Genomic DNA, 23,676 nt, shown 5'->3' with positions numbered 1-23,676 from the left:
CATTTCTCAAATTCTTCCTAGACCAAAATATCTAAGCTAAGCTATCCACATTAATTTGATAGCTCTTATTTTTTGAGATTGTATGTATTAAATATGGTGAAGATATATGAAGATACTAAAATAAAAAGCTTTGTTTAAATGCAAGGAAAAAAAATAAAATGTCAGCTTGGTACACCCACAAATCTCCAGACATCACTTGTCCATTCACATTAAATTGTCATGGGAATTCAGATTTTATTTTTTTCTGAAATTCCCATGCATGCATTGGTAAAAGCTCAAAATGGGTGCGAATATGCAGTACAGTTAGTCTCAACACACAGTTGGGACCAAAATTCGAGCAAGCCAGCTCCATGATTCAGTGAAATCTTGGATTCAGTGTGGAGAGAGATGTGGAGAAAAAGGAGACATAAATTCACAGCTCCCTACATGATAGTGCACTCACTGTCCGGTCTGATGCCAGCCCAGAGTAAAAGAGGTACAGAGAAGAGGTAGAGATAAAGAGAGATGCTCCATTCCAGCAGGGTCAGAGAGAGGAGAAGTGCTTCTGAGGTCTAAATTAACATATTTTGCCTCTGAGTTTTAATATGTGCGTGTGAGTGTAAGGATTAGCGTCCTCTCTGATCATCTTCAACTCTAACTAGCATTTGGCATTTTAGCAGATGAGTAAGAAAGCACATTTTTGGAACGGGGGTCTCTCAGTGTCAGTTTTCAAGACCCATTAAAGAGCAGAGAGGGTATACCCTTTATTTCAACGGCAGTATAAATAATTAAGCTCGTTATGCTCGTTAAGTGGGTAATATGCCTTGTAATTAGCACCCATAACAAGATGCATTCGTGAACAGGTTTATTGAGACAGGTACTATTACAGCATCCAGGGTAATGTGTGTGTTTGTGTGGGTTTGGGTGGTTTGAGAGGACTTTTTTTTAGGTTACAAACTGGTAATTACAAGGGTATTTTGCTATACATGTGGTTCATGAGGACATTTCTAGTGTCCCCATAATTCAAATTGCTTAAAAACATACTGAACAATGTTTTTTTTGAAAATTTAAAAATTCTGAAAGTTTTTTGTGAGGGTTAGGTTTAGGGTTAGGGGATACAATCTATAGTTTGTACAGTGTAAAAATCGTTATGTCTATGGCGAGTCCTTATAAGGAAAGCCTCACCAATGTGCGTGGTGTGTGTGTGTGTGTGTGTGTGTGTGTGTGTGTGTGTGTGTGTGTGTGTGTGTGTGTGTGTGTGTGTGTGTGTGTGTGTGTGAGAGAGAGAGAGAGAGAGAGAAAATAGAGAGAGAGAGAGAGTAAGTGTGTATGTTCATCAGTGTCTTGAAATAACTTTTATTTAAAGAGACCAGAATCAGATATATTATATTAAGTGTCCCCTGGAATTGATTTTCAAATTTTATCTTTATGAGCGCATTTTTTTTCTCACTTTATAAAACCACATAAAGTACTGTCCATTTATATGAAATATTAAATTAATTGAAATAAACTTTAAATGATATGTTCTCATTCAGACTATAGCTGATCATTATAAAATCAACAACAAATACAAAAGTAGCTTGAAATAATGTACAAGATGTCATAACACGGCTATGATTGAAGGCTATTTTTGAATGCATAAAAAATTTAAATAATTTACTGACCCCTATGTTAGATTATACATCTCTACTGTCTACATTAAGAAAGATTTTGATGGAGCTTGTTTTCATATCACTTATCTTTTCTACATGTTTATTGTTTCCATGAAAGACTCTACAGTGTCTTCAGAGGCATTATCTTCTTCTAAACCCATTACTTGATGTCCACACGTGCCTACAAAAGAGACCACTAGTGCATATATAGTTTTTTTTCTTCTTTTATTTCTGCCTTACTTAATACTCCTTTTCCCTTATATCCCTTAAAGTGTGCTATCCCTGCGCCATAGCATCACAGACTGGAATTGCAACAATAAACAGTGTTTTCAAACAGGCTTCTGAGTACGCCCCCTGTCTGCAGTTGATTGAACATTCAGTCCCGCCACCAACTCCCATTATTGGTTTGGTCAATATTGCGGTGTTGGGCAGAAACATAGGTGGAAACAACCCCCCTATCCGAGGGTTGTCCCCCTAAAATATCATTAAAATATGTGTATTGTAAATAATATAATGATATATTCTTAAAATAATTATTTAAGAAATAAAATGATACAAATGCAAACGGGGCAACAACAAAAAACCCCTTGGTGTACCCTTCAAAAATTGCTCTTGAGAATTGTTATGTTTATTGTCCCCCCCAACATTTTGATGAAATTTTCGCCCCTGGGCAGAAACCGGCTTATCTGCAAAACTGGGTAATATTAGACAAAGACAGAGTACACAAGTTGATTGGCTACCCAATTACCTATCAGTTTGCACCATGTAGAGTTTCATACCTAAGATTTAATACAGACCTCAGCTTTAACGTGGTCTATGTCAAATGTGCTTAACTGATTAGGAAACTAGAAAACAAAATCATTTTAAAACGTATATTACTTTACATCATAAAGTTTTTGTTTTCATTTTTTCTAAATAATCAAATCCTAGATCTTGAATTCCAGATTTTGAATGTTGTCTCAGGTAATGTCTATGTATATGTATGCAAGGCTGTGCTTATAATTACAAGTGTGTACTTTTGTTTCTGGGTGTATATGAGTGTGTGTTTGTATATATATGTGCACACATTGTCAGGGCCAATGTGTATCATTAGCTCCAAATAAAAAAAATAGAAGGCCAATGGAAAGCACACACCATGATAGAAAATCAAATGTGTGTGTGTGTGACTCCATCTCTCCCACAGTAAATCACCGCAATGAGAACAGACCAATATGTGAACAGACCTGTTTATCTCTGTCATTCTTATTAGAGAGAGAGAGTAAGAAGAAAGAGTGTAAATTAGAGAAGGGAAAAGAAAGCCACGAACAAACAATCAAACACACACACACACATACACTCTGTGCTATTTGCTATAACAATCATGATGTGTCTGTGAGAGATGGTTATATAAGCCCTTCTCTGGTTAAGAGTGAAAACCCGCTGGAGGACAAGAATATCAGTAAACGACACACAGCAATAGACATTCATAACTCTGTGTGTGTGTGCGTGTGTGTGTGTGTGTGTGTGTGTGTGTGTGTGTGTGTGTGTGTGTGTGTGTGTGTGTGTGTGTGTGTGTGTGTGTGTGTGTGTGTGTCTTTTGTTGGCTTCAAATTTGGTTTGCTCCATGCAGACCATACGGAACAGATATCTTTGATAGAAACAATAACAATTAAGAACAATAAAGTCTATGACGGCAATTTTTTGTCTTCCTGTTTGTGTCCTGATGCTTGTGGCCTGGAGGTGTATTTGTGCTAATGTGTTTTAATTAAACTCTAATACTGTATGTTTGTCCACAGCACAGTTTAAACATAAAGCCTCAGCATTGCTCAGCTCAAAGTGATTTGCAAGCATTTGTACAGAGTAAGACAAATGAAATGAAAGACAAAATCTGAACTATGATGAGAAATGAATAATTAAATTAAAATTGTCTTTTTTGCATGCCTGATGTAAATTTGAATAAATCTGCATATATAAGAGAAACTGCATATATTTAAGATGAAACAAACAGAACAGACAAATATACTACCTGACTGGGTGAGAGAAACAGAGAGAAAGACATTTTATTCCTTTTAGTGCTGTTTCTCATCATATGGAATTAAACTGCTTTTGCTTTGGCAATAAATGTAACATTATATGTAATGCCAATAAAACACATTAAAACTGAAAGAGAGAGAGAACTGACAGTGTATGTATTCTGTTGTCCTGCAGGTATTGCAGTGGACAAGCACGGGTTCATCTACTTTGTTGATGGATCAACGATCCGTAAGATTGATGACAAAGGTGTCATAACAACCGTCATTGGGTCAAACGGACTCACCTCCTCCCAGCCAATCAGCTGTGACTCTCGTATGGACATTAGCCAGGTGAAGATCTCACCCACACACACACACACACACTCAGAAATTCACATAAAGTGGCACCAAAAAGTATTTGGAATAAGTCACACTTAATGTATGATTGCCATTAAATTAGATAACAAAATATCAAACGAAGTGGCATTTGCAAACAAACAATGCTAGGCATTTTCTCAAAACAACTTTTTCCTATTGAGCCATTACTTTTTAAACAACTGGTCCCAGTGTGACTTTGAGTGAAGGTATATATTATATCAATTCTATCAGTTTACAAAGGTGTCAAAGCAGATTATCTGTATGTGTAGTTCATCACAATACCTTTTGACAATCGGAAAGTATCCAAATAATTTTATTAATTTTAATGTGTTTTTATTATTATTATTATTAAATTTAATTCAAAGTCTATTTTTTGGGACATTATCCTTAAAAGAATATTTAAACAAAAAATGAAAATTAATTTACTCACCATTTTGTTGTTCTAAACCTGTATGACTTTCTTTCTTTCATGGAACACAAAAGATGATGTTAGGCTGACTGACACCATTCACTTTCATTGCATCTACAGTATTTCATTACAATTAAAGTGATCGGTGACGGAGGCTAACATTCTGCCTAACATTTTCTTGAAAGTCAGATGGGTTTCAAATAACATAATGGTGAAGAAGTGATGACAGAATTTTCACTTTTGGGTAAATTAACCATTTAAACATGCAAATACTTTTTGTGGCATCTCTATGCACACTTTAGAATTCACAGAGATACAAATTGACACACGCATTCCTCTGCACACACATGGGCGATAAAAGATGCACACAAAGGGTGCTGGTGCTATGTGCAGTGCTATGCTATAAATCATAAGTGCAAAGTCAATAGACATGGCCATTAAGTTTTATTATTTTCATGCAAGCATGCGCTAAGTCTAGGCGCAAGTGGGTTTGGTGAATTTGCATGCGCAAAGCGCTAATGGGTTAGGTCATGTGCAATTTAATTCTGAGGTTCTTCTCAGGTTATTGCACCATCTGTGTCCTATTATATACTCAATTCCCTGTCAAGCACAAGCGATAAACAAATGTATAAATTGATAATTCACAATTTTAAGAAGCTGGAAGTATAAATTCACGGTTGAATGATCTCTGTCAAGAACAACAATTGAGTTCTTAAAGATTACATTTGTATAGTTCACTAAACAATGAAATGTTTTGTAATGTACACAAGTTAAGTCACATACAGTATTAACGTGTTTGCTTGCAGACTTCAGAAATGTGAGAATTTGAATAGTGCCTTAACCAAGCTCAAGGTTGCTTTACAACAAAGTCATAAATAATAAATTGGTACAATACATCAAAAATCAACTGCAAACATAAAACAGAACATCTAGACAATTAAGAAAATCAGCCAGCACTGTAAGTAGAGTCGAAATATTGAGAGAAGAGATTAGATTTGAGATAGATATATATATATATATATATATATATATATATATATATATATACACTCACCTAAAGGATTATTAGGAACACCTGTTCAATTTCTCATTAATGCAATTATCTAATCAACCAGTCACATGGCAGTTGCTTCAATGCATTTAGGGGTGTGGTCCTGGTCAAGACAATCTCCTGAACTCCAAACTGAATGTCAGAATGGGAAAGAAAGGTGATTTAAGCAATTTTGAGCGTGGCAGGGTTGTTGGTGCCAGACGGGCCGGTCTGAGTATTTCACAATCTGCTCAGTTACTGGGATTTTCAAGCACAACCATTTCTAGGGTTTACAAAGAATGGTGTGAAAAGGGAAAAACATCCAGTATGCGGCAGTCCTGTGGGCGAAAATGCCTTGTTGATGCTAGAGGTCAGAGGAGAATGGGCCGACTGATTCAAGCTGATAGAAATGCCTGAAATAACCACTCGTTACAACCGAGTTATGCAGCAAAGCATTTGTGAAGCCACAACACGCACAACCTTGAGGCGGATGGGCTACAACAGCAGAAGACCCCACCGGGTACCACTCATCTCCACTACAAATAGGAAAAAGAGGCTACAATTTGCAAGAGCTCACCAAAATTGGACAGTTGAAGACTGGAAAAATGTTGCCTGGGCTGATGAGTCTCGATTTCTGTTGAGACATTCAGATGGTAGAGTCAGAATTTGGCGTAAACAGAATGAGAACATGGATCCATCATGCCTTGTTACCACTGTGCAGGGTGGTGGTGGTGGTGTAATGGTGTGGGGGATGTTTTCTTGGGCCCCTTAGTGCCAATTGGGTATCGTTTAAATGCCACGGTCTACCTGAGCATTGTTTCTGACCATGTCCATCCCTTTATGGCCACCATGTACCCATCCTCTGATGGCTACTTCCAGCAGGATAATGCACCATGTCACAAAGCTCGAATAATTTCAAATTGGTTTCTTGAACATGACAATGAGTTCACTGTACTAAAATGGCCCCCACAGTCACCAGATCTCAACCCAATAGAGCATCTTTGGGATGTGGTGGAATGTGTGCCTTGGATGTGCATCCCACAAATCTCCATCAACTGCAAGATGCTATCCTATCAATATGGGCCAACATTTCTAAAGGATGCTTTCACCACCTTGTTGAATCAATGCCACGTAGAATTAAGGCAGTTCTGAAGGCGAAAGGGGGTCAAACACAGTATTAGTATGGTGTTCCTAATAATCCTTTAGGTGAGTGTATATATATATATTATGAAGCATGCAAAACTGAGCCTGAAGACTTGTAAGATGAAGAGAACTCGCCATACACACTCTACATAGACAGCAAGAGCCTGGACCAAACCCTCTCTCTCACGCTTTCTTTCAACCTTTTCCTTCAGTTCTACAGGATTCACACACACAGATTTTTGTTGTTCACCTCAAGAGTGAGAAAGTGATGATACAGAAGGTCTCTCTTGTGCTACAGAGTTACATTATACAGCTTGCAGCAACATTCTTACTTTTCTTTTATCTCTCTCACTCTCGCTCATTCTCACTCCCTCCTTTGAGGTTGCGGTCTTTTACTGGTCTATCCATTTTGCACACTAAAATCTTAAAGCTTTTCTCAAACATGAGGCAATTTCACATCTTTCTCTTAAAGTGCTCTTAAAATCCCATCTACACTCTCTCTCTCTCTCTCTCTCTCTCTCTCTCTCTCTGTGTCTCTCTCCTCCTGCAGTTTAACTCGGTGTGTCCTCATTAAATCTGCAGGACGGCTCTCCCTTCAAAGTCAGACACAATTCTTTCCACTCCTGAATAGCATACATTTTTGGCAGACTGTCCCTTGATTTCTCTTTCATTTTGCTCTCCCTTTCTCACTCTCTCATCCACACACACACACACTACACTCCTCCACAGTTCATGTCGTGGGGTGTGTTGTATGTGAATAAGAATCAGACAGTGAGGAGAAAGAGAGAGCAGGAAATAAGGTGCCGTAGGCCACTGGGTAAAGGAAGCACTGAAATCTGCATAATTCCCAGCGTGCCTGGGATATGACACACTTCATACTGAATACAGTCCAAAACCTAAAAAAGCCTTTTTTTTTACCTACTGTAACTGTAAATTAGGGGAAGATGGCATGACCAAAACTTATATCATGGTATGAGTAATATTATATTATATGTATTATAATTAGCTTTAAATAGCTTTGTCATAATGCCTATTTTTTAAAAAGTCCAATAAACTCAGTTTTCAATACTTAAATACTTCAATACAAATGAAAAGTACTTAATAGTGTTGGGTCGAGTCTGAGTCAAGTCCGAGTCTTTAAACAATCCAAAAGGTGCCGAGTCCAGTTGAGTTGAGTCCGAATGAATCTGATCAAGAACAAAAATTATTAATATTTCAAATTTTTATTTAGTTTTTAATTCTACTTCATTTTCAATTTGTCCATTCAATTTAGTTTAGTTTTATCTAAAATGATGGATGAAATACCTTTATTGTAATTCATTAAGGAATAATTGATGACGGACCATAAAATTGTTTAAAAATAATGCAAACCGAGGTGGTAATGCGGTCACAACGCAACATTACACCTCTGGTGTGCATTATCAATGGTCCGTCGTCAATTACTCCTTAATTAATTGCATTGAATGTACATACTGTTCATACTGTTTTTCTCTCACAAGAATGTTTGGGCCTTAAATGTGTGCATTATTTGTATAATGAGTGTCCACGAGTGTGGGAGTGTGTGTGTGTGTGTGTGTGTGTGTGTGTGTGTGTGTGTGTGTGTGTGTGTGTGTGTGTGTGTGTGTGAGCGTGTATTTATCACTTTGTGGGTACCAAATGTCCCCATAAGGATCGTAAAACCCGAAATTTTTGACCTTGTGGGGACATTTTGTCGGTCCCCATGAGGAAAACAGCTTATAAATCATACTAAATTATGTTTTTTGAAAATGTAAAAATGCAGAATGTTTTCTGTGAGGGTTAGGTTTAGGGGTAGGGTTAGGTTTAGGGGATAGAATATAAAGTTTGTACATTATAAAAACCATTATGTCTATGGAAAGTCCCCATAAAACATGGAAACACTACATGTATTAGTATGGATAATAGGGACTTTTCCCCTCAATCTTCATTGTATTTTGACTTTTATGCCATTGAAACGCAAGTGCCAGCTTTACAGGTAACACACAGAGGTTGCACTACAAATATATGACGGACTGAGTAGTACAATTTCCATCATGGTCTGTTTCATCTATCATATTAGTTTAAATGTCCTTAGCTGATACATAGTAAATTTGATTTCGTCTAGATATAGTCATCATTTTCAGTCTTTGCGTAGTAAGCGTGAGTCTGATAAAATTGTGTTCATTTTAATAATTTGCAGAGTTGGGAAACATGTGTACTTACGTTGTTGATATTTCTGGATGTGAGCGACAGAGCCCGTCTAGTGAATGGCGAACTTTTCAACACACAAATACAGCACAGTCACGGGCGAGAGAGAGAGAAGGTACAGTGAAAGAGTGCATGCGGCTGCTCTCAGCCAGAATAATCACACATAAGGACATACACAGAGTGTAAGATAGTTCTAACTGGAGAGAGTGCATCAATATGAAGACAAACCCAAACTCCGGATATGAAGAAGCAATCTCGGTCGGACACTTTTTCAGGTCTGAAAAAGAGGACATGTCTGGGGAAAAGAGGACTTATGGTCACCCTGTTATGTTATTTGTTTGTTTGTTTGGCCGGACTCTGAAAAAAATCCCAAGTCCGAAAGGCTCGAGTCCGAGTCAGGTCTGAGTAAGAAAATAAGAGTGCATGACAAGTCCAATCCATTAAAATTGGACTCGTGTCTCGTGAGTCCAAGTCCAAACTCGAGTTCCCCAACTCTAGTACTTAATCTCATTTTCTCTTTTAATTTGGAACTTGATGGATGCATACCAAAAATAAAAATGTCCATAACAAATAAATGGCAAGTCTGACCTAAGTGTAAAAGTAATGTTTTACATTTACAGTAAATCAGGTAAAACAGAAATACTATTAATTATACGGCTACTTCTATTCTTTTATGAAAAATGCATCATAATAATCTTCAAAATAAGAAAATTCTGTTTCATTGTAGGTGCACTCAGTAACTTTTTGATTGTGTCATCTTGGACTTACAGTGACACCTAGTTGTGTGGAATCAGCATCATTCAAAATCAATAGTTTTTAGTTTCAGATGCCATTATAGAAATTCACTATTCACAGTCAGCCATGATTTATTAAATCCAAGAGTGAAAGTGTCCAATAACAACAGATTAAGCGAGTAGCATTCAGCTGGTCACGTGATTCTAAAATGGCTGCGCCCCTACCCCATGTAGAATAAAACAGCTTTTAGAAGGTTATGATATGACTAGAGTCTCATGTGAGTGGTCATGATTTTATACATTAATTTCTAGAGTAAAACTTTTTAATAGGGAACAAATAACTGAGTGTACCTTTAAGGAACAATTACTGTTCGAAATAAAGTTGTTATGCTCTATTGAAAGCACTAGTGGCATATTGTTAATTATCACAGAAAATAATTTCGACTCATTCCTCCAGTTCATAAAAAAAGGGGGAAATTATGCAATTACAGTGAAATTACAGGGCCAAGCTATAAATATTGAAATACACAGTATTTAAAAATAGCCACAAGTCATTACATTATATGTGTTGGCAAGAGTTATAGAATCACCTGTGACTGTGTAATGTTATATCCAATCTTTCAACTTCAATGTCATGACCATTTAAAGCCGGTTAACCCGGTAACTTTCATGTGATGCAAACAAGGATACCAGAAAAGGATGACAATAATAAAAAAAAAACTAAAATTAAATATAAAAAAAACACCCAGACAGGGATTATATTGGTACGGTATAATTAGAAGTTTATCCACTTAGAAAAGTAGTCCCACCTCAATATGGCTGATAGGCCAGTTTACATCTCAAACAATAATTCATGTAACTACTTTAACAAAATATAGAGCTTTATATTTCTGCTTTTAAACCTTCCAGAAAAACCTTACTTTTAAACCCTCCACCGACCCTCTTTACTTCCACTGTAAATATGTTTTCTGTGGTAATCCACATTTACCGTACTCTATGATTTAAAAATACAGACTTGCCACTTGTTAGCAGTAGCTAAAAATAATTATTTTCTTTTTGTGAGATCTGATTGGCCAACAGTAGATCAGAGTGGTCTGCGAAATTGACTTTGATAAACATCACACTTTTCAGCTTTATAAAAGTGTAGTATATTCATTCCCAAACCACATTAGATTTCAAATAGTGAATGTTTGTGTTTCCACAGGTGCGTTTAGAGTGGCCCACAGACCTGGCAGTGAGTCCGCTGGATAACTCTCTCTACATACTTGATAATAACCTGGTGCTCCAGGTGAGTGAGTCCCAGCAGGTGCATGTGGTTGCCGGGCGACCCATCCACTGCCCCATGGCGAGCATTGAACCAGTGCTTTTGGGGAAAACAGCTGTGCGGTCAGTGTTGGAGGGAGCGAAAGCTATTGCTGTCAGCCACCAGGGGGCACTGTACATTGCCGAAACAGATGACAGGAAGCACAGCCGTGTACAGGAAGTGTCTACAAATGGAGAAATTATTGTAATTGCTGGGGCGACCAGTGAATGCGATTGTAAGATTGATCCCAACTGCGAGTGTTTCACAGGTTAGTCTCACACAATCACTCACTTTAAACGTTAAGCCCAACAATAAGTGGGGAATTCACTAAGACTGAAATGGGCCTACTGATAGTGTTGTTTATTTGTACAGGCTGTCAGTGTTGTTTTAGCACCTAATTTACAAAAATATATTTTTTTAAAAAAGGTAGAAACACATACATGCTCAGAAAAGTAATGCTGAACACAATTTGCACTGCACAGTTTGCGATCTTGCAGGTCAGTTTGAGTACAATGTTTTAAAGGCTGTAGTAGGATCTGGCTCATTTTACTGGAACTGTAGAGTGCAACAACCTTGTTCCGGAAGTAAAAATCCCATACATTTTTTCCATAGATGAATTGATTTTCAAAGATAACTTATAAACCTTTCAAGTCAAACTTGCCTTTAGCTCCGAGGTTATTCATCAATGGTATACGCTTCAGTTGAATTCATCTTTCTGCTTTATTTCAACATTGCAAAAAAATCATGTTTAATAACGGGATTCATGATAAACAACTACATTACCCATGGTACAGCAGAGAACGCTTCACCAATCAGAGAACCGTGGCTAACAAAGCCCGCGACATTTGCCCTGGAGCGACTACACATTCCATGACGCACTGTGAGTGATGTATTCGAGTCAGTTTCCCCTCACACTTAAACACTTATCTATTTGTACATATCGGAATATTTTGCAATAAACGTCAAATATATTGTTCTATACTTATAATCAACAACCTAAAATCAACAGTTTTATATATTCCCTTCATTTTTTGTTAAAAAACATCATTTGCAATGCTTCATGGGATTGTGGTTTGTGCCATCGTGAAAGTTGTGATTTACCTCGGAGCTGGTTGGTTTGGTTCATGGCTTAGAACTCTTTTATGGAGTATTTCATGAAAAGCCTATGGAAAAAATTTATAGGGAAAATACTTCCAGAACCCAGATGCTGAATAAGTAGGCAGGGCAATCCGTGATGGTAATCGGCTGTTTAAAATGGCAAAAGTGCTACTGGCTACACCACATGTCTGGATTTTTGACCGGTTATAATGCTCCTTTTAATTAATTCCATTTACCGTCCATTTTCCATTGGTGGTAATAGTGTGACAGTAATAGTGGCAGGCAAAAAGTACTGAATTTTGTAAATAAGGCGCAGTCTATAAGTCAAATTTACATAGAAAAGAATGAAAATAACTTAATTTAAATCCAGTGCTACAGTATTTCGGCACATTTAACTCCTGGTTTATCTGGATTGCAGCTGGTTAGTGAATACGTTTTTTTTGGCTGATACTGTTTATTGCAAAATATACTGCAAAAGTGGACCCTGAATGCCTAGTAAATTAAGATCTTCTTCCTTCCTTCGTTTTCTCACTTGCGCATTCTTTCCATGTCTTTCTACGAAGGTGATGGAGGTTACGCTCGTGATGCCAAGCTGAAGTCTCCTTCCTCTCTTGCGGTTTCGCCGAACGGTTCCCTCTATATTGCTGACCTCGGGAACGTACGCATACGCCGGCTCACCGCTAACCATCCGCAACTAACTCCTAAGGGCTTCTACGAGCTCACCTCTGTGGCAGACCAAGAGCTCTACCTGTTCAGTCCAAATGGTACTCACCTGTTTACCTGCAGCCTAGTGACAGGGGACTACCTGCTTAACTTCACCTATACCCCCGAGGGCCACCTGAGCAGCATAGCAAACAGGGAGGGCACGATAGTGCAGTTGCGAAGGGATGCTAATGGCGTGCCCCTGTGGCTAGTAGCCCCGGGCGGGCAGGTCTACTGGCTTAACATCAGCAATGCAGGAATGCTGAAGCGCATCTCCGCTCTCGCACATGACCTCGCCCAGCTCAGTTACTACGGCAACACAGGGCTGCTTGCCACCATCAGCAATGAGAATGGCTGGACCACTGTCTATGAGTAAGTGGTGCCCTTCTTCTCAATTCCTTTGTCTTTCTCTCTGTCTTTCTCTGTCTCTTGTCTTCATCAGGAGTGTGTACTGTATTGCTTGATTTATGTGTGTGTGATAGCATGATCTGTCTTCATTTTTCAAGTGTCATATCCTGTCGTTGCTTCTTGTACTGTCTATTTTGGCTACCGTCATACACACATAACATACACATTCACAAACAGATAGTCCAAGTCTGTCTCATCACTAGGAATAGTAATGAGTTTTTTTATATATATATATAGTATCTTTTCAAAAATTTGGAAAAGATTTGAGCATGGAGCTACTTTTACACCACGGATTATATTCTACCATTGCTGGTTCAAAACAAATTATGTGTCCATGTGTCCAAGCCTCTCAAAAACATCACTTAGAACTACTAGTAATGTTGTAGTCTGTTAGTCAGCTCTCTGAAGATAATGTTATTTTGGTAAAATTCATCCAGTTTTCTCAGTGGGAAAAACAGCCATTCAATGGGAGTATTCCTCGCTATTTCACAGTAGCTGGTGCACAAGGGTCTTTCACTATTGAAACCGTAATCCTCCTCTGCCATTTTAACAGTATTTTCTCTCCAATGTGGAATCTCTGGTAAGCGGTAAGTGTCTTGAGTTTGTGTAATTAATCAGTCTGTTGAGTCTCTCAGCTGTGATGAGCCTTAATGCTGAAGTTGTTTGTTTAGAGCCGTTTAAAGCTATTTTCTACCTTTAGTAGTGTAGTAGTAATAGAGTGATCAAGGAGTGCTATTGAATGTAAACACTGAGCGACCGTGACTCACTTCATGTCACCAACTGGCTCATATTACACACAAAAATTGTCTTTTGCCTTCACCTGCTGGCTAAAATATGTAATGTCACAAAATTATTGTAAAGAAACAGATAGCTCTTAACACATCTGCACTGCTCTTACAATTTAGTTTAGAACGGCATGAACTCATGCTTCACTGAGTGATACACACACAGTGAAGCATTTTCATTTCGTTTAAAGATCAATTTGAATTAAGAAATGTATCTTGTTTAAGTTTTTCATGTTTCAGTAAATTAATAAATTTTTTTAAAGCGAAATCAATAAAGCAAAAATATTCACCGGCCCTTGGCAGGTGGGTTGACCATATAATCAGATCTCGCGATACTTTAAAGGCTAATATCATAAAAATATTTTTGTACATATTGCCCAGCAAAGGGGGAAGTTATATTTTAATAGTTCATTCAGTATTAAAAACATGATGTCTATGAAGAGTCCTCATAATGATAGCTGCACCAACGTGTGTGTGTGTGTGTGTGTGTGTGTGTGTGTGTGTAAACTGTTTGCATGGGCATTTTCTGGGATTTGTGAGACTGAGCTGCGAGTTCTAATTTAGTGTGAAAATGTCAGGGGCTTCTTTTCCTCTCTCACTTTCTCTCCTTTTTGTTTGATCAACTCGGTGACCTTTCACACAATGTGTTTACACACCCACACATACACATTTTCATGAAGCTTATAGTGTTGAGGCAGATCGCATGCATGTCTCCCTGTGCATTGTCAGTTGTGAGACACTGCCCCCTGCTGGTTCATACTAGAATACACTCAAACACCAAACTGCAGCCTCATGGTTCATGAAAGTTTATTCTTTACATTTTAAGCATTTGGCAGATGATTTTATCCAAACGACTCAAAATTCAAATTTGATCAGTACATGCATTCCCTGGGAATCAAACCTCATTACCTTGCCATTGCTAGCGCCATGCTCTACCATTTGAGCTACAGGAACATTTCTCTGTTCTGTTCTACATGCCTTACTGGCATGAGAAACGTTATATAAATGTTGTTTGTAATCTTGCACTGTTTAAATCTGGCATATTTTAAAGCTTAGTGAGCTGCCTACTTAGACAGCATCATATTATGCTCTATAGAATACTGTTGCCTATGTCTCAGTGAAATTCAAACATGGAGGTAATTGATAATTGATAAGTTGACAATTTTTAGTGCTCTTCTGTTTCATCTTCAATGAGTTCATTATTTTCTATGCTATACAGATAACATTGTGGCGTAAAAGTGAACTAAACAAACATGTACTGTATATACAATGAGGAACTATTGCAGCTGACTCCACAGCACAGGGGTCCTGCCCTTTGAGCATCTTCATAATTTCATGGAATACAGTGAAGAATGTAAACATTTAGCATCTAAAAAATATATTTTATCATATTACACAAAGATAATCAATGATAATAATAATTATTATAATGCTATTTTACCTAACTGTTTGCGGATCTCAAATGGACCTGTTTTTCTTAATTTCCACCTTTTATTTTGATCAAGTCTTATGTATAATAGTGCATCTCACTCAATTGTTTCCGTGCAAGTGGCAAATCTATGCTGTAATGTACTGACTTACTCTACATTTCTCTGTAGATATTTTATTATACATATTCTTATTTGAGATGTATTTTGGGTATATGTTAATACAACAAATGAGTAAATATGTGAGAAGGAGGTGTTCCCTATCAAGAGGTCTCTCCTATTGCGTAAGTAGCTTACGCTATGGGAAAACTCAGTTTCTCGAGGAATATTGAAGTCTTTATGTAAAACGCATTGCAGCTGCACAGCAGACAGCAATGAGCAAGGCAGCTCGGTCATTGGCTGTGCTGCAGCAACTTGCTCGAACCAATGACGGGGCGACTCTGAACGCGCGACCAATGGGCGCGTGCCAGGCCTTACAGCGCTCAGAGCCCGCCAAGATGGGCGTGGCTTAGGGCTATATATTAGGCGCCCTGTCATGAGAGTTCTTTAGATTTAATCTCCTTCAGCAAAGACCTTCTCTTCGCTGGATCCTCCGGATTGTTGGAGTCTTTCGCCCGCCGTCGAAAAGCCTACAGCAGGACCGCTAAGAGGACACCGGCGCCTTCAGCCGCCTTCGAAGCCTTATGCTACGCCATCCGGCGCACATCGCTATATCCTTTTACTGCAAGCGCTCGCCTCTGTGACGCTTTTTGATTGAGTAAAAGAGTCATTTTTCAAGGAGTTGTTGCAAATGCTTTCAGCATGCGCCTCATGCAGAGGCCCTCTTCCTGACGGGGATCGTCACATCATTTGCACTCGCTGCCTGGGACCTGACCACGCAGAAGCTGCTCTCACTCGAGGCGGATGCCCCGAATGTGACTCCCTGGGCCTCACCGAGCTGCGCGCTCGCTTTGCCGCCTTTGCCACGAACGAGCCTGCTACCACCGTGCTGCCGTCCCCTCTGTTCGTGCCGCGCAAGAAAAAGCGCCGCTCACGGAGGCCGCCAGAGCACGCGGACTTCAGTGACGTCACGCCGGGCCAGTCCCCGCGTGCTTCACCACTACCCGAGAACTCCCCGCCGCCAGTCCATTTCAACGCAGGCGGACCAGCACCCCTCCAACAGAGCGGTGGGTCTCATCTCATTCGGCGCGTCAGGGGACGACGGTGAAAAGGATGACAGCCTTTCCATTGACGCTGCATCCGACGACTGGCCAGGCTCGGCCTTCGCCAGAGCACGCAGACTTCAGTGATGTCACGCTGGGCCAGTCCCCGCGTGCTTCACCACTACCCGAGAACTCCCCGCCGCCAGTCCATTTCAACGCAGGTGGACCAGCACCCCTCCTACAGAGCGGTGGGTCTCGTCTCGTTCGGCGCGTCAGGGGACGACGGTGAAAAGGATGACAGCCTTTCCATTGACGCTGCATCCGACGACTGGCCGGGCTCGGCCTTCGACCCCGCGCCGTCGACATTAGCGGACACAAGCACGGGCACCAGCATGGACTGTAAAAGCGGGAAATACTATAAAAGTAGCGCGCGTGCCTGCTGCCATGCATGCACCCCTACACACAAACACTGTATGCATAGCCAAAAAACCCCCGCCGTGAGCGGAAGATTTTATGAAAGTGGCGCGCGTGCCTACTACAGTATATGCACCCCCACCCATAAGCGCTGCCCATACAGTTTCAAACAGTTCTCTGTCTCATGCCGCAAACATCACAGATGTGATGCGCAAGCCAAGAGACTCCCCGCTAAGAGCGGGAAGCTTTATGAATGTGGCGCGCGTGCCTATTACGATGTATGTACCCCCACCCGAAAACTCTGTCCATACAGTTTCAAGCATTTCTCCGACTCATGCTGCAAGCATTTTGGAGATAGCGCGCGTGCCTGTACTCTCACACGCACCCCTGCACTCGGCACTCAACACGACTGCTCAGCGCGCACCTGCGCCTCTGAGAGCTGTAAACTCAGTGTTAGCACAAGGCAATTTGCCGGTGGGGCCCATACGTCACTGCGACACGCCCCCAGCCAGCATTCAGCCCATATCTGTGCGAGCAAAAGCCTGGGAAAAAATCCCCGACATGCCGAAATGGGTTTTGAACATAATAAAACATGGTTACTCACTTCAATTCGCTCGCAGACCACCCGCTTTTCAGCGGTGGTCGAGACGAAAGTGAGGAAAGATGTGTCACATGTTCTACGCACCGAGGTGCTCAAACTGATAGAGAAGGGCGCTATAGAAACTGTTCCTCCCTCTATGAGCGAGGCAGGTTTTTACAGCCACTATTTTCTCGTCCCGAAAAAGGATGGTGGCCTCCGCCCCATCCTAGATCTCAGACATCTGAACAAAGCTTTAATGATTCGCTCGTTCAGAATGTTAACAACCAAACATATCCTCGCGCAAGTTCGCTGGGGATTGGTTTCTATCAGTGGATTTGAAAGACGCTTACTTTCACATTCCGATAGTGCCTCATCACAGGCCTTTTCTGAGATTCGCTTTCGAGGGACAGTCATACCAGTACACAGTACTACCATTCGGCCTATCATTGGCCCCCCGTACATTCACGAAATGTATGGACGCGGCACTTTCCCCCCTGAGACAGCGGGGAGTGCGAATATTGAATTACCTCGACGATTGGCTAATCATAGCACAATCAGAGGGTCAGTTAACGACGCACAGATCTTGGATTATCAGCCATCTAGAATGCCTGGGTCTGAGAATCAATTTTGCAAAGAGCGTGCTATCCCCCAGCCAGAATATCTCTTTTCTGGGTATAGTGCTAGACTCAGTGCAGATGACAGCGCGCCTCTCATCAGAGCACGCGCTCTCTATTCGACGCCTTGCAACGTCATTCAGAACGGGCGCGCGTGCCCCCATCAAACGATTTCAAAGAATGCTCGGTCTCATGGCCTTGGCATCAGCTGTACTCCAGCTAGGATTGTTGCACATGCGTCCTCTCCAGCGCTGGCTCAAGAGCCGTGTCCCCACTCACGCGTGGCGCTCGGGCCACTTTTTGATCAGAGCGAATCATGGCTGTATAAAAGCCCTGACGCCCTGGAAAGCCATCAACTGGTATCAAACCGGCGTGAGTCTGGGCGTGAATACGCGGAGAAAAATGATCACGACAGATGCCTCCAAAATAGGATGGGGGGCCCTTTACGAGGGCAGGCCTGTCTCCGGCTTTTGGTCAAACCAGGAAAAGCGCCGACATATAAACTGTCTGGAAATGAAAGCGGTCGCCTTGGCTCTCAGAGCTCTGCTTCCGTACCTGAAAAACGAACACGTCCTGGTCCGAACTGACAACATGACGGTAGTTTCGTATATAAATCGCCAGGGTGGACTCAGGTCGAGCTCCCTGCACTCTATGGCCAGGGAGCTCATCTTATGGTCACAGCACCACCTGCGCTCACTGAGAGCAGCGCATGTGCCAGGCGCCCTGAACCAGGGAGCGGACATGCTGTCCAGAGACAAGGTTCTCCCAGGAGAATGGTCTCTCCACCCCATGACGGTTCAGTGGTTATGGCAAACCTTTGGCGAGGCAGAGGTCGACCTCTTCGCCTCCAGGGAAAATGCGCACTGCCTCCTTTTGTTCTCAAAGAGCACAGACGCGCTCGTCCAAGTCTGGCCGAGCCGCCCCTTGTATGTTTTTCCCCCCGATCGCGATGCTACCTCAGGTCATCAGTCGGATCAGGGAAGTGAAATGTGCAGTGCTCCTGGTAGCCCCACTCTGGAAAAACCAGACGTGGTTTCCAGAACTGATGCAGATGATGCAATCTGCCCCATGGCCGATTCCATTGAGGCTAGACCTCCTCAGGCAGGCCCTCCATGCATGGCCCCTCAACGGGTTCTCGAGAACCTCCCCAGTGGAGTTTTGAGAACCATCACTGAGGCTCGAGCGCCCTCTACGAGGCGCTTATATGCCCAAAAGTGGAAAGTGTTCAGTGACTGGTGTGATACCAAGAGCTTGAACCCCAAATCGTGCGAGATACCAAGTGTACTCGCCTTTTTTGCAAGAGCTGCTGGAGGCAGGCCGCACACCCTCCACACTCAAAGTCTATGTGGCTGCCATAGCGGCGTCACACAATCCTGATAAAGGACGTTCATTAGGGAAAAACGACCTAATCATTTGTTTCCTAAGAGGCGCTAGGAGGATGAACCCTCCTCGCCCCCCCTCGGTGCCGATCTGGGACCTGGCCACGGTCCTGGACGCACTCAAGAGTGCCCCGTTCGAACCTCTCCGAACCGTGCACCTTAAACAGCTCTCGCTCAAAACTGCGCTCTTGCTGGCGCCCGCCTCAGTCAAGAGAGTGGGCGACCTGCATGCGCTGTCATCAAGCGCTGCTTGCCTGGAATTTGGACCTAACGACTGCAGAGTTGTCCTTAGGCCAAAGCACGGGTATATTCCTAAAGTGCTCTCCACACCCTTCAGAGTACAGGTGATATCTCTGGCAGCGCTATCGTCCCCAGCAGACGAAAGCGACGCTAATTTACTCTGCCCGGTCAGGGCGCTCAGAGTATATTTGGAACGTTCTGCCCTGTTCAGACAGACGGAAAAATTATTCGTATGCTTTGGCGGCCGCACTAAAGGTCTCGCAGTTTCAAAGCAAAGAATATCGCGCTGGATAGTGGATGCTATAGCGCTGGCTTATGAAGCCAAGGGCCTTCAATGCCCCTTAGGCATCAGAGCTCACTCTAGGAGGAGCATGGCCTCCTCGTGGGCGTGGTCGAGTGGGATACCCATTGAAGATATTTGTGCGGCGGCAGGCTGGGCCTCACCTTCGACATTTATCAGGTTCTCTTACGAGAGGTTCTCTCGTATTGCGTAAGCTTAAGATTCATCTTTTCTGACATATTGAAGCCAAAAAACTATCCTTAATTTTGTATCCATTGTCAACGCAGTGCAGCAGCTGCATACCTTGAGCGGGCTAGCTAGCGAGCTCATTGGTTGCTCTGCGGCAACTGCTGCAGCCTATAGATGAACTTGAGTGAACTTGCGTCCAATGACAGGCGCCCGAGCCGTCACTGTATCAAAGCCTGCCAGAATGGGCGCGGCTAGAGTGCATATAAGCGTAAGTTCGTAGGTTGGAACCCTGATTTTCATCTATTCAGCGAAGCTCTTCGCATCTCTGAACTGCAGAAGCCGCGTCGCCGTTCGAGGGGCATCTAGCAAGCTTGGACAGCGCTCGAAGAAGCCGGCCGTCTTCGCCACCTTCAGCCATCCTGCGAGCTACGCCATCCGGCGACGTATCCTTTTTAGAGCAAGCTAGTTCCTCAGCAAACTTCACAAAAAGAGCAACGAGCGTCTTTGTAAAGATGCCTCGCACCACCTGCGCCTCATGCCGCGCCCCTCTCAGCGCCGGAGACCGCAACCTCATCTGCGCTCTCTGCCTGGGACTGGAACATGCAGAGCTCGCCCTCGCTGACGGCAGATGCGACCTCTGCGAGGAGCGTCCGATGTCGACCCTGCGGGCTCGACTCGAAGCACTCAAAACCGAAGCCGTCGCGCCGCCTTTCGTTTCGCAGCGCAGAAAGAAGCGCCGCTCCCAAAGGCTGCCGGAACCGGTGTTAGAAGCGACTACCTCGCCGGACCCAGTCCCTCGAGCCTCGCTTTCACCCTCCCCGCCCCCCCGGGACGCGCAGTTGCCGCCGAGCGGCCGCACTGTTGCCATCTCGGATGACGAGGCGGAGGATAAGGGCTGCTGTTCCATCATGGCTTCGGACAGCGAGGAGTGGTCAGGCTCCCAAGCCTCCTCCTCAGCCCAGGAATCCAGCAGGACCCACGCCGGAGTCGAGGAAGAACTAACGCGCCTCCTCACACAGGCCGTCGACCGCCTCGGGCTCGATTGGTCACCGCCCTCTGAGCAGGCTCCCAACAGACTCGACGGCTGCTTTCTTCAGAGCCGTCGCCGCGCGGCGCCCACGGCCCGGGCCGCTCCCTTCCTGCCAGAACTCCACGCCGAGCTCTCTAAATCGTGGAACGCGCCTCTCTCGGCCAGGAACCGTCGGTGGACGGCGCCACCGAGAGGGGCTACTCTTCCATCCCCCCGGTCGAGGATTCGGTAGCAGCACACCTTTGCCCGCTATGCCGCCGCCGGCAAAGCCGCATCTGCTCTGCATTCCATGGCCGTTTTACAGATCCTCCAAGCAGACCTTCTTCGAGAGTGGAATGAGAAAGGCAGGCACCCAGAGGCTGTTTCAGATCTAAGGAGCGCGACGGATCTCGCCCTTCGCGCCACCAAAGGTGCAGCTCAAGCCCTAGGGAAGTGCATGGCCGCGCTGACTGTGACCGAGAGACACCTATGGCTAACGCTAGCCGACATGGGAGAAGCTGAACGCTCCACGTTCCTCAACACGGCGCTCTCTCCGTCCGGTCTGTTCGGTTACGCGGTGAGTGGCATTGTTGACCGTTTCTCGGAAGTCCAGAAAGCCACCCAAGCCATGAATCTCTTCCTGCCTCGTCGCGCTAGCTCCTCTGTAGGCCGCCCACGTGACTCACCATCGACAGGGCGGCCGCCCTAGAACGCGCTCAGACAGCCGCCGCAGACCGCCGCCCCACGGGCCTCGGCCTAAGATTGCGCTGAAACCTGAGCAACCGAAGTCCTCCTAGCTTTGTTAAGGAAACGACGGCTCAGTCCCGCGCGGCGGACCACCGTCAAAGCTTCGCCCCTGTCAGTCCCCTTCTCTCAGGCTACTGCAGTGGTGGATTCAGCAGCCAACAAGCCGGTGATACTGCCCGCTTGCCTGCACTCAAATGCCGTTTTCACGGTGACCCAAAGAAATCTTGTGAAAAGCAAACATGCCTTATGTGTAGAAAATGTGCCCACAATCCAGTGTTCACCCCTACACACAAGCATTACACTTCCCGTGTCCCTATCAGAGCCCACTCACATAAAGCGGGCACAGCCAGCTCGAGTGTTAGAGTCAATAAACGCGCCCACGAATCCGTGCGCGCGCCCCTTCTCTGCCCGCTCTGTCACACGGCCAGCAAACACCTCTCTGTATGTAAGTCCCATGCCCGTGACTATGCTCGCGCATCACTTCACAGATGTGACTCTCTCCCCATTCACCTCAATCGGGAAGTCACTCACAATCAAGTCAGTCACTGTCTGCGAGCAGTCATGCATAAGCACAGTAAGCGCGCTCACACATTCTGTTCAGCTCGCTGTGTGCGGCAATCAGGGCGACTTGGCCATTCACCCTCTAGCGTTACGCTTCAAAGCATGGAAAGCTATCCCAGGGATATCCAAATGGGTGTTAAGCACAATAAAACAGGGCTATTTGCTACAGTTCGATCGCCGCCCTCCCCGCTTCAGAGCGCGGCTCGAAACTACTGTGAACACGGAAGCAGCCTGCATGCTTCGTTCAGAAATAGCAAACCTTCTGTGCAAAAGGGCCATAGAGAGAGTGCCACCTTCTCTGAGCGAGTTAGGGTTTTACAGCCGTTATTTTCTTGTCCCCAAGAAAGACGGCGGCCTCAGACCAATATTAGATCTCAGGGTTTTGAACAAGGTGCTCGCAAAAAGACCGTTCAAAATGCTTACAATCAGGAAACTCCTCGCGCATGTGCGCCAGGGGGACTGGTTTATTTCTCTCGATCTGAAAGATGCCTACTTTCAGATTCAGATAAATCCCCATCACAGGCCATTCTTGAGATTCCCCTTCGACGGCCAGGTTTATCAATACACCGTCCTTCCGTTCGGCCTGTCTTTAGCACCCCGTACTTTCACGAAGTGCATGGATGCGGCGCTCGCACCCCTGCGAGTCAGGGCTTGCGAATTCTGAACTATTTGGACGATTGGCTGATTTTGGCACAGTCACGTATGGAGCTTCTGTCTCACAGGACAGTTCTCCTCAGTCATCTGAACAGTTTGGGTCTTGCAGTCAATTGGACCAAGAGCTCACTACAGCCCAGTCAGGCAATTTCCTTCCTTGGAATAGAACTAGACTCCATGGCGATGACGGCTCGCTTATCTACACAGCGCGCGCGCCGTGTTCAGCAACTAGCCGCGTCTTTTCAGATGAACAGCCTCACGCCTCTGAAAAAATTTCAGAGAATGCTAGGTTACATGGCCTCAGCCGCAGCAGTACTTCAGCTGGGTTTACTGCGCATGCGCCCGCTTCAGCATTGGCTAAACACCCGCGCGTCTCGCCGGGCTTGGGCCATGGGCCGCCAGCCGATCAGAGTGACTCAGACCTGTATCTCAGCTCTGCAGCCCTGGGCAGTGGCCGAATGGTATCAGCGGGGAGTGACGATGGGAGCTGTATCTCGCCGAAAAGTCATCTCGACAGACGCGTCCAACACGGGTTGGGGCGCGGTCTGCGAGGGCTCTCCGGTTTTTGGCCTATGGTCAGTTCAGGAAAAGCTCCTTCACATAAATTGTCTGGAAATGATAGC

At 43.9% G+C, this 23,676-nt stretch overlaps 1 protein-coding gene across 3 annotated transcripts in view; it reads left to right on the top strand.

Annotated features, from left to right (window-relative positions):
- The window catches only part of tenm1 (teneurin transmembrane protein 1), a 291,251-nt gene that overhangs the window by 249,278 nt on the left and 18,297 nt on the right, over positions 1 to 23,676 (top strand). For all 3 annotated transcript variants that reach the window (XM_052114410.1, XM_052114401.1, XM_052114419.1), the window contains 3 exons: positions 3,819 to 3,973; positions 10,726 to 11,092; positions 12,486 to 12,996. In XM_052114410.1, the coding sequence (XP_051970370.1) occupies positions 3,819 to 3,973; positions 10,726 to 11,092; positions 12,486 to 12,996 (1,033 nt within the window). The remainder of the gene's footprint in view (positions 1 to 3,818; positions 3,974 to 10,725; positions 11,093 to 12,485; positions 12,997 to 23,676) is intronic.

Source organism: Xyrauchen texanus, chromosome 4 (genome assembly GCF_025860055.1).
Source record: "Xyrauchen texanus isolate HMW12.3.18 chromosome 4, RBS_HiC_50CHRs, whole genome shotgun sequence".
Classification (NCBI taxonomy): Eukaryota; Metazoa; Chordata; class Actinopteri; order Cypriniformes; family Catostomidae; genus Xyrauchen; species Xyrauchen texanus.
Note: the sequence above shows the minus strand (reverse complement) of the source record. Positions and strands in the feature narration are given on the sequence as shown.